At 44.5% G+C, this 11,784-nt stretch overlaps 1 protein-coding gene across 1 annotated transcript in view; it reads right to left on the bottom strand.

Moving 5' to 3' along the window:
- Positions 1–9,736: 9,736 nt before the first annotated feature.
- The window catches only part of LOC134101483 (uncharacterized), a 2,865-nt gene continuing 817 nt past the window's right edge, over positions 9,737–11,784 (bottom strand). Inside the window, exon 3 of the mRNA XM_062555202.1 lies at positions 9,737–11,784. This exon is cut by the window's right edge and continues 266 nt beyond it. Coding sequence (XP_062411186.1) covers positions 10,625–11,784 — 1,160 coding nt within the window. The 3' untranslated portion in view covers positions 9,737–10,624.

The raw sequence follows: 11,784 nt of genomic DNA, 5'->3' as shown, positions 1-11,784 counted from the left end.
ATCAACGTGGCACAAGGATTCCCTCCCCTAAGCCAAACACTTCCGGTGGAGACTGTGCTTCGCCCGCCCCTCTCCAGCAGGCGGCCTACGCGACGCCACACGCTCGTACTTTCTGTTCTGGCACACGGCGTTCTAGAGCTCCAGAGTACGGTTGTCCAATCTCACATCCCCACCCAGCGGCCTCTTGGGTCAGATATGTATTTCAGGTCGGCAAATGGCTTGGATGAAATTAATAATGTGCTGGTACTACTCCCCCCCAAAAATAGGCCCACATAAATGTAAGTCCTACATAACATAGATAGAGATACTTTATTGAGCATTTTCACCGATTATAAAGCGATAACCATGCTGGTCTTTTACACGTTAAGACTTCATTACACCAGCATATTATCGTATGTTTTCGCATTGTGCCAATTTTGTTGATCAGCTGAATAAGATTAGACATAGAGTATGTGAGTGGTAGACTTACAGTAAACACTGTATTATCCTAGCGCCCCATGTATATGGCGACACCAAGTGGAAAAATATTGTCATTACATGACAAAACAGCAGGTGGCAACTGGAGAGAGAGATAGAGAGAGAGAGAGAGAGAGAGAGAGAGAGAGAGAGAGAGAGAGAGAGAGAGAGAGAGAGAAGGGCTGGGAATGGCATGATATGAAATGTAGAATATAAAATTATCAGCACTTTATCAATACAGTATAATTACCTTTTACCGTTTCTTTAGCTTCTGTCCAAACTCTGTTACCCAACACATCACATTACATGAGGCCATTGGCAAGAGAAACATTTAATAAGGCCATGTAAGGGATGTATACATTTCATGGTTGATAGATCATTGTGCCTTTGGTTAAGCTTAAATATTAATTTCCATCACACATTTTATACTTTTAAAGTGAGATTTGTTTCTTTCTTACATGACAATTATTTAATAAGAGATCTCAGAAGTAATGGAGCTTTCACACCAGGAATGAGCGTCCACACTGACCAATGATAATCAAAGTCTCTCTTTAATGTGATGCTAAAATGTGATGGGTTCTGATTGGCTATTAGCTTTTTATCGTTCTAAAAAGTGATCCCCAGCAATATCTTTCTTCATGTCGTTAGAGTCATTCCGTGTGAAATCAGACAAAATCCAGGAAAATGGTTGCATCACAGACTCCATTTATCCTCAAAGTTTGTCTACACAATTTTTAGGTTCCAACTAACCATATAGCACCAGAAATTGTGTGTAAACAATTGAGAAAAGCTGTAATGTTAATACAGCTTGAGCTTTTCTCATTGTTTACAACACAATTTCTGGTACTTGAGACACAATGGCCATAATATGTAACTCATGCACTAACCTCCTGAACCAATTCTGCTTTAAGCACAATTTCTGCTTTACACTCAAATTGCAGTTCTAAAACACACTGTTTTCACAACACACAATTCTAACAATTCTATTGTTTTCATAGTCTTTTTGCCCTTGATTATTTACGCTCTCTAAAAGGCTTTATCTTGGAGGCCATGTTTGGACATTAATATCTTAAAAAGTGTGATTGCTAGCCTGACCAAATATGTAGAATGGAAGACAAACATGTTCACAGTAAGATTCAATAATTACAAGTGTGTACCACAGTCTCATTGGTTTCAAAAAAAATAAAATAATCCTTTGATAATGTGTTTCACCTGAGGGGGGCGCTAAAATATTTTGTTTATTGTAAATGTTTACAGTATTTTCGTGTTCCAAAACACCTGGAGCTACATGCATTAATCTGTGAATGAGACCAATGTTGGTACTTTACATACTAAATATTCATATACTTATAGCTATTTCCACATAGCTATAATACAAAGATACCTGTGATTACAATGCCTCCATTTAGTTTTTTTCATTTTTGACTAAGTGGCCCTATACATTAAATGAGTGGTTATGGGATGGGTTGACATGCCCCCTAAGCCCTGGTTCTCGAGATATTTACAGAAAACTGTGTCTGGCCATCTACAAGCCAGTTGGTGTACAGTCACTAAATGTGCTGTGTGTGCGGGGCAGTGTCTTATGGGTTGATGGGCTGTATGTTGTCTAAGGAGTGTGGCTTTCTATGATGCAGTGAAGTGGGGGAGTTAGGTTAAGGTGGGGTAGGAGGGCAGTCAGGTGTGTGTGTGTGTGTGCGTGTGTGCGTGTGTGCGTGTGTGCGTGCGTGCGTGCGTGCGTGCGTGCGTGCGTGCGTGCGTGCGTGCGTGTGTGTGTGAGTGAAGCACAAATCTGCGCAGGTGACACTAATGCATTTGTTACTCCATAACCTCTGGACGGTTCCCTGGTATTGGGCCTGTCTCAAATTCGGGTGGTCCACCAGTTGATTTCCATGGTACTGGCCAATCCCAGGGAGGAGCTGTCTGCTGCTTGGGTGTGTGGTAGCAATCCACCCACAGATCTGTGTGGAACCCGCATGCATTGATTGAGACTTGAGAAGCATTGGCATGTGAGTCATCGAAAAGGGACACAGACACACACACACACACACACACACACACACACACACACACTCAGGTTGCTTTCACACTAGGTCCGGTTAACTGGACCGGACCCGAGTGCGGTTACTTCTACCGTAGTTGGTCTGTGTTCACATTACATGTTTGTCTGCGCACCCGGATCCGTTTGCGTCATAAGCACCATGCTTCTAGGCACGAACTTCGAGAATTCTGTTTACAAATATCACTTGGCAACACAGCAGAAGGCAGTGCAATGAAGAAGACAAAGGTAAAGATTCTTTAGATTCTTCAGAACGTTTGCTTAGCAACCTGCTCCAGCGTTCTAGCGAACCGGACCCGAGACCACCTTTTCAGGCGGACCCGGGTCCGCACCCGAGTTCGGTACGATTGCGTTCACACTATCAAAAACAACCGAACCATCGGACCAAACGAACCCGGGTCCGGTCCAGCGGACCTAGTGTGAATGTGCCCTCATTGTCATTGGCACAATACACACATTCACACTACTGTACACATTGATTGAGACTTGAGAAGCATTGGCATGTGAGTCATTGAAAAGGAACATGGTTCACAAGATGGGACCTGACATGCAGTAGGCTGAAAGACACCTGCACCTCATACCTGAGAGCAGCATCACAGGCTAACTCACTCTCTCTGGTTGTGTTTCCCGACATAAGTTACATCAGTCAGCACACAATACAGGGAAACCCCTCCCATTACGACCAGTCTGAACGAATGCGGTGTTGACACACAGACACACAGACACACAAACACACACAAAGAGAGAGAGAGATCATGAATGTGGTTCAGACTGCAAAAATGGAGGAAGCATAAACTTGATTAATCACAGAGAGTTGGCCAACAGCCAGTCTCTATCTCTCCTGAAACCTGTATGGTATGTAACAATGTGTAGCCATGGTTACAGTATTTTCCCTCTGAAAAAGAAAGAACCCTCTGAATGGGAAAGTACAGTCAAAGATCCTCTTTAACCCTCTCTGGTACAGTTGGCTAACAACTTACTGGCTTGAAGCAACACAACTCTAAGAATTGATATTTACCCAATGGTGTCAGATTTTTTAACACAAGACCTAGATCTTAAGCATTATTTTCAATGTGCAGGGTTCAGTGATTGAACCTCTGAGATTACCCTGCCAGTTGTGGCCATATGGTTACGATTCTGTGCCTGTGAGCGGGGATTTGCAATAACTGCTTACTTAATGAATCTGAATGGATGATGATTAAGGTTGAAGCTTTTAGCCAAATGAATGAACTGAAATGTGGACCACTTTTTATTATGAATGGCACAGTCCTACTCAATGTGATTCATCGCACATTGAGTTCAGCTGAATTCTCCTCACATTTCTCCAGTCTTTCTGTCATGTCCCTGACTCCAAAGTCCCCCTGCTCTCGGTGCATTGTCCAGGCTCAGGGTAGCCTGGGTAACCATGCAGCCTTGGACGCCATTTTATTCATGCTGCTTGGCTGCCTGAATGCATGGACCTAATTTTCGGCTCAGCTAGGGAACCAATTGCAGAACTGGGGGGGAACGAAAAAGACAATGACGACGTCTAAGTAAGCTTGTATTTTGGTTAAGAACCAAACCAGGTTTCGTTCAAATCTGCTCACCTTATCACCACTGAAAAATGTAAGGTTCCTGTAAATGTTATTTTGAGGTATTAAAACACTCTACATATGTCATCTGGTATAGGCTAACTGATACGACTGGCTATGAGCTTTGCCCAGACACAGTTGATAGACATCCATAGTGGCCAATAAATGGCTCTGGGTATTCGTAACCCATGCCTCAAATACGGGAAAATGTTTGGTTCCCAGACCACCTCTCATTGAGATGTGGTGGCGTTAGCCAAGCTAGGCTCAGGGAGGGAAACAGATTAGATAGCTGTGGTCGACCCGTTCCAGCCGAGGGCAACCATGGTCCAGCGAGGATTCAGCAGGGCCATATCAGAGGGAGGGGTGTATTTGATAAACACACTCTCACTAGGACTGAGGACCCGGCCTTGAGCATGCTGTGCAATGTAAAGCAAACTCACACAGCTCCATCCTATAGCCGATATGGTTTTACATTCCACATTGAAGTACACAGTAGGCCCCTCATGTGCACTGACGCCTGAGTTGCTTTGGGCTTTAATACTCATCAGTGCAGCCAGTCTCAGGTGGAACATCGCATTGCATTCAGAGGATTCGCCTTCAAAGGGGAAATAACTTTCTCTCAACTGAAGTGACATGCTACGTTGAGACATTACAACAAGCCTGGGGGCAGGGAGGATATGAGAAAGACGCGCGAGACGAGAGAGAGAGAGAGAGAGAGAGAGAGAGAGAGAGAGAGAGAGAGAGAGAGAGAGAGAGAGAGAGAGAGAGAGAGAAAACAATGAGGGAAGGAGAGGAAAATAATCAAACAACAGAACACCCACACATCCTTCAGGCAGCTCCACACACACCAGTTCTGTCACCCGCACCACCACCAGCACTACAACTGTCTATGTAAACAAACGCCTCTGCTGCCATAGCAACCTGTGTGCTAATTCCAATCTTACTGCAGGCGTTTTGGTTAGAGGAACAATGTGCAACTTGTCTCTGGCTGTGTCTCTTTCTCTTTCAGACACACTCTTTCTCTTTCACACACACACACACACACACACACACACACACACACACACACTGGACTGTCTGGACTTCCCCTCCATTTATCAAAACACAATAGTCTTCAATGACAAAGAAAAGACAGATAATGTCCATCACATAAATATTCAGTGATTTTGATACGACACAAGACAATCACTTAGGGCTTAAGGCTGTCATTGCTGCTGTCAAAAAGGCCTCAGTAATAATACTTTAGAAAGACAAAGCGCGATGCACGGCACTTGTCACTCATGGAGTTCAAGGCGGATCAAAAAAGAAAGAGAAAAGAAAGTCGATGAGTTTAAAAAGCCTTCAATCCAATGGGCTACAGTATATAAACGTCTCATGGTCCTATTTTATCCTGGTTTTCTTTTGATGCTTTGATAATTTACTGGATACTGTTGAGCATGAATGATGATACTTATCATATTATTATTATTATTATTATTATTATTATTATTATTATTATTATTATTATTAATAATAATAATAATAATAATAATAATAATTAAAACAGGTCAGCCTGTTTTTTTTTTAGTCTCAGCATTACAGTAATCTCAGCATGACAGTGGCTACTAGTCACACACACACACACACACACACACACACACACACACACACACACACACACACACACACAACACATCACCCATTCAGATACCCCAAAGCTGTAGTGTAAGTGTCAGTAGGGGAAAGTGTACATTGCAGGTTTTGTTGTTCGATGTTGCAACTCTTGGGTTGGGTGTTAAGGATAGTCCTAAAAGGTAATGTCAGACACACACCCACCACACACACACACACACACACACACACACACACACACACACACACACACACACACACACACACTTATTCTTATATCAACCAAGAACCTGAATCTTCAGCTTACATGTAGCCTACAGACATCCATACACACACGTGGAAGTATTTTCAACACACACGCCCATACCTACCCAACCCCTATACACACATACATACTAGCTTAGTGTTTCTTCCACCACATTCCAGAAGACCCAGTGGAATGTATGACGTGTGTGTGTGTGTGTGTGTGTGTGTGGGGGGGTGCTCCATGATACAAATACCTAAGATCAGAGACAACGGAGCAGGCTGATGTGATGAAATCTCAGCATATGGGAGGGAGTGGGATGTGGGAGGAGGGTGGAATGTCACACACACTCTGGCCCACCTGTGGCTTCCTCATAGCTGCGGTATTAGTGTAATGTAGTGTTAGTGGGCCAAAGTGTGTGTAGCAGGTGAGTTGGAGCGTGTATGATGATTGTCTGTAGTAGTCCTCTCATAGCACTACTACAGACAATTGCACTCATTGATGCACTTATTACACTCATAGATGCACTTATTGTGTTTTCTTTTTATTTGTTGTTAGAGGAGCTCTTAAAAACTTAAATGTTTTATCATGTTGTAAGTCGCTTTGGTTAGAAAGCGTCAGCCAAATGAAATGTAATGTAATGTAATGTAATGTAATAGTGTAATGTAATGTAGTGTAATGTAATCTAATGTAATGCATAGGGCTTAACTCTGTCTCCTGCACAGTTTGTTTTCTTTATGATTTTCAAATCAATATTACTGTAGTGTGGTTTGTTCTATTCATCGGGATATACTGTATAGAAAGATAAAAAGTCAAGTTTATTCACACATTTTGTCCTACCTCTAGATCGATCTCTCTCAGCCCCTAAAACTATAAATGCATTACAGTAAACAAATAACACAATGCAACAATACACTTATAGTAAGACAACAATACACTTATAGTAAGACAACAATACACTTATAGTAAGACAACCCCAAAAATCCATAGCAGCATGCAGTGGAAGGGCATTAGTAAAACATACGATGGAAAATGTTAAAAAAAAAAAAAAAAGTACTTACATAATGACAACTACAGTACATTGGCAAAAATTCAGGTCTATTCAAATCTCAGCATGCCAGTGGCTACTAGTCACCTGGTGTAACCTGGGCCTGGCTTGGCTTTGTGAAGGAGTGGGTCAGAGTCTGAGGTGTCCACGTGCCTGTTTCACAGATGAGAAGAGCATTCAGGGGACACGAGAGTGTGTCACACACACACACACACACACACACACACACACACACACACACACACACACACACACACACACACACTCACACACACACACACACACACACACACACACACACTCACCCACCCACATGAGGATTCCCCAAAGTTGTAGTGTAAGTGTCAGTAGGGGAAAGTGTACATGATTGCAGGTTTTGTTGTTCGATGTTGTAACTCTTAAAAGCTCACTGCCTGACTGAGGTGCCACTCCTTAACCTGCAGTGTCGGTTGGGTGACGCGTGTGTGGCAGTTTGTCGCAGAATGTTGTAACTCTTTAGAGATGGAGACCCGACCGAGGTGTCACTCTGTAGCCTGCAGTGTTTGTCGAGTGAAAAGAAAGCGACACTTTTATGGAGCTTTTTAAGGCAACCCTGTGTATCGTCATGTAAAACACGCTGGAGTGTGATTTTAATGGCAGTAAATGAATGTGGGTGTGTGGTGTATTCATGGGACAGATGGACAGACTAAACACCTGTATTTCCAACTAGATGTCCCACACTATGCATTATGGATCTGGGGGCCAGGACAGAACACATCACAAAAAAAAAAAATCACGCACGCACGCACGCACGCACACACACACACACACACACACACACACACACACACACACACACACACACACACCACATTTTACATTGTTAAAAACACATTAGTATGCGATGCATGCAAGGGAGCTTTTATCAGTGCTGCCAGTGGTGCTTTAGTTGGTGTCTGAAAGGATTTTTTGTGTCTTTGAAATATAGTTAGATCACTCGGTTTAAACCAAAAGCCTTTGCCGATGCTTTAATCCCAGATACAAGACTGGTGTAGCTCCATCCAACACAAACTAATGAAATCACAGGTGCTAATTAGAGGAGAGGGGAAAAGGCCTCACTTTGCATAAACGAATAGCTTTATTCCATAAATAGCTTTATAGCGTTCAAAGTGTGGCCAGTTTTCTCCTTTCTTTTAATTAGTTAGAAGTTTGGTCCAGCACTCTGAAAAACTAAAAGCAATCCTAGGTGCTGGTGGCCATGGCCTTTTGCAGCAGGTCAACAGTGCTAAGTTTTGTATTTCAGTTTCTGAGTGAATGAAATGCTGATCGACAGTTATGTTCATTACTGCGGAAGAGGAATAAAAAGAGGGATGGAATAAAATGAAATGAAAATATTTGTTGAAAATAATCATCTTTTGGATATTAAAAAAGAGGAAAAATCCATCCTTTAAGGACACCAAATTTCTTTGTGAATGAATCATTTAAAATACAGGGGCCATACCTACTGTGCATACGCCTATGCTAAATTCCCATAGAGGCAGACAGATTCTTTTTTTTTTAAAGGCCAGTTATTTCATGGATCCAGGATGCTATGCATCCTGATAAAGTTCCTTTAGCCTTTGTAATTAAATTAACCCACATCATTACATACCCTTCACCATTCCTAGAGATTGACATGGTGTTCAATCTAGTTTTTAATTCATTTAGCCTAATAGCTGGTTTGATTTGCATTGAGAGATGATCTTATGGAAAGTACCCCATGTCAATCTATAGATCTGGTGAAGGGTAGGCTACTTAACTGTATATGATGATGTGGGGCTATTTTAATGCCAAAGGTGATCTAATGAGCACAACTGTATTTATAATGTTTAGATGCCTATTCTTGTAACCTGCACTTGTTACTAAGTGAATAACTGTGAGACTGAAGGGCTTTGGCGTGTGTGAAGGGCAAGTCCTGGGCTGTGTGTTCTAAATGGTTTCTAGGCGTTTCCCCGTAGATGGACGTGTTTGGTACTTAGTGACTGACCTGTTAGAGCATGCCAGTCTTGTTCTTGGTCTAATTCCATTATATGCTCTGGGAACACAATGTTCACTGTGAAGCTCAGACTCTCCCTTTAATAGGCCCTGATCTGAAAGACTAGGAATGTCTCACATCATCTTACACCTTTACAGCACAGAATTTGTTTTTAAAGTGTGGGTGTGTTATGGTCATGCTGATCTACAGTATGTTCACACACTTTTATCCATTAAACAATAAACATTACAATAGCATCAAAAGTGTTTTGTTTTAAAAGTAAACTCAATTCTAAATTAAATGTATATGCACTGTGTTTATTCAAAATTGTGTTCATTTAGCAGATACTTTTCATGCAAAGTGTCTTACATAATTATGTCAATTATATGACAAGGGATTACATCCCCGGACTAACTACTGTAGATCAGATGCCTTGGAAGGGCACAGCGGTGGCAGCCGGGAATTGAACCCACAACTTTTCAGTATGCTAGCACCACTAGCTACCATATGCTAACCCAACACGCAAAAAGGGGATCACTTCCTCTGCATGAAGGGGTGTGTCATGCCCATAGACTTCAATGGAACAGCTATGCATAAAGGGGGATTTTGCCCCCCCCCCCCCCCCCCCTTCTCTTGCGATTCGGGTTCCAGGAAGTGGCTTCTCAAGTGAAGTATCTTGCGCTGCCCTTAATGATCTTTGGCGCTGCTGCCCACTACAAGTGCAGAAGCAGACAGAGGAGACGGAGTGACCTTGGAGTGACCTTTTCACATGTTTATTCACAAGTGTTTCACATTCAGTTGAGCAAATGACTTTCTGTGCAGTTGAAACAAAGCAGTTGTTCCTAAAAAATGCAGTGCAATCCAAATAAAAATAACATATAAATTATAAATACATTAAATAGTTAACAAGACACACATTAAATCATCACACTGCTGTACTGTGTTGAAAAATACATAATATGTACAGTATCTATAGTACAACTACAGCTCTCTCTCTCTCTCTCTCTCTCTCTCTCTCACACACACACGCACTTAACACTGTTGGTTGGGATAGTGCATTATACTAAAACATTCTGTCTCTCTCTCTCTCTCACACACACACACACACACATCGCTACCACCCAGTGCGAGCGGTAGCTGCAGTGTGTGTGTTTGTTTGAGTGGCAAAGTTTCCGCATTTCAAAACAAGGCCAATCAAGTTATGTAACACAGATCTGAGCAGGCCTGGGAAACAGGGCAGGGACAGCTCTGCCTGAAGTTCAGAAGAGGTGAACCTGCTCTGAAACAGCTTACTGGAGCCTCATTAGGAACAGTTCGCGACAGGGCTGAACTGCTCTTTAGGAACTGTTCTTTAGGAACAGTTCAGAGTTTCATTCTCCCCCGGGTTTCAGACGTGACACGGTCCGCGTGAAAGAAACTTTGTGGCTAGAGGACCAGTCTCTCCCTCTGAAGTAGTTCCAAGCCAACCGTGCACCCAAAGTTACACACAACGTAAGGTCGTCTACCCCAACTGTCCCTCACACAGACCCTGTGTCAGTGCACACACTGTATCCGCATGATTGGCGGGAGACAACGTCCGATCTTGAACTGGTCTGGGTCCAGCTGGTACTGACACGCGGGCATAGCGTGTGGGTCGGCTCGCTCGTCAGTGGACAGCCATGCCCTTCTGCCATGACCAGCTCTGCCCCGGGAGCTTGTGGACGCGGGGAGGAGAGTCCGGCGGGGGCAGGGGTGACCGGCTGCGCTGCCAAGAAACCGGCTGCTGCCGAGACGCCATGACGGAGTGACCACAGCTGGGGGGACGACGGCACATGGGCGGAGAGTGAGTGTGTGTGTGTGCGTGTGTGTGTGTGTGAGTGAGTCCTTTAGGGAGTGTGTGTGTGAGGGGCTGTTGTGGGTGCGCTTTGAGCATCGTGTGTGTTGCAGGGTGCGTGTGCTCTGATGTCTGTGTGCGCATGGTACCGTGTGTGAGTTCTGGGTTCTGTGTGCGCATGGAACTGTTTGTGAGTTCTAGGTTCTGTGTGCGCATGGTACCGCGTGTGAGCTCTTGGTTATGTGTGCGCATGGTACCGTGTGTGAGCTCTTGGTTCTGTGTGCGCATGGTAGCGTGTGTGAGCTCTGGGTTCTGTGTGCGCATGGTACCGTGTGTGAGTTCTAGGTTCTGTGTGCGCATGGTACCGTGTGTGAGCTCTGGGTTCTGTGTACGCATGGTAGCGTGTGTGAGTTCTGGGCTCTGTGTGCGCATGGAACTGTGTGTGAGTTCTGGGCTCTGTGTGCGCATGGTACCGTGTGTGAGTTCTAGGTTCTGTATGCGCATGGTACCGTGTGTGAGTTCTGGGCTCTGTGTTGGTGCTGTGGTGTGTGTGTATCCCTTAGGTGGTCCATGTGCTGGGGCAAGCAGGTGTGCATTAGCCTGTGTGTGGCCTGCCTTTTGTAGTCCATACGGCAGAGGCTTCTGGAAGGTGGCGTTCCGGCGCAAGGTGTCGTTGTGCATGGAAAACAGCGGTCGCTCCTGAGCTCTCGCCGTTCCTCGGAACCCTGGGTAGTCTGTGCAAGGCTGCGGGGACGCGGGCATGGACTGGTGCAGGGGGCATCTCCCGGAGCAGAGGCCCGACGCCAAGGGGCACTGAGCCCTCTTCATCGCCAAGGGGCAGCGCTGGAGGGCCTCGACGGACGGCTCGCACGCGAACACCCTCACCTCAGTCAGAGGCAGGCCCACGGAGTCCGCAAACTGCACCCTCTTCAGCCGGGGACTCCCGTTCTTGCTGACGGAGGAGGACGAAGAGGTGGAGGAGGAGGAGGAGG

The sequence above is a fragment of the Sardina pilchardus genome, chromosome 14 (assembly GCF_963854185.1).
Source record: "Sardina pilchardus chromosome 14, fSarPil1.1, whole genome shotgun sequence".
Classification (NCBI taxonomy): Eukaryota; Metazoa; Chordata; class Actinopteri; order Clupeiformes; family Clupeidae; genus Sardina; species Sardina pilchardus.
The sequence above is the reverse complement of the archived record's forward strand: the minus strand, read 5'-3'. Positions and strand labels throughout refer to the sequence as shown.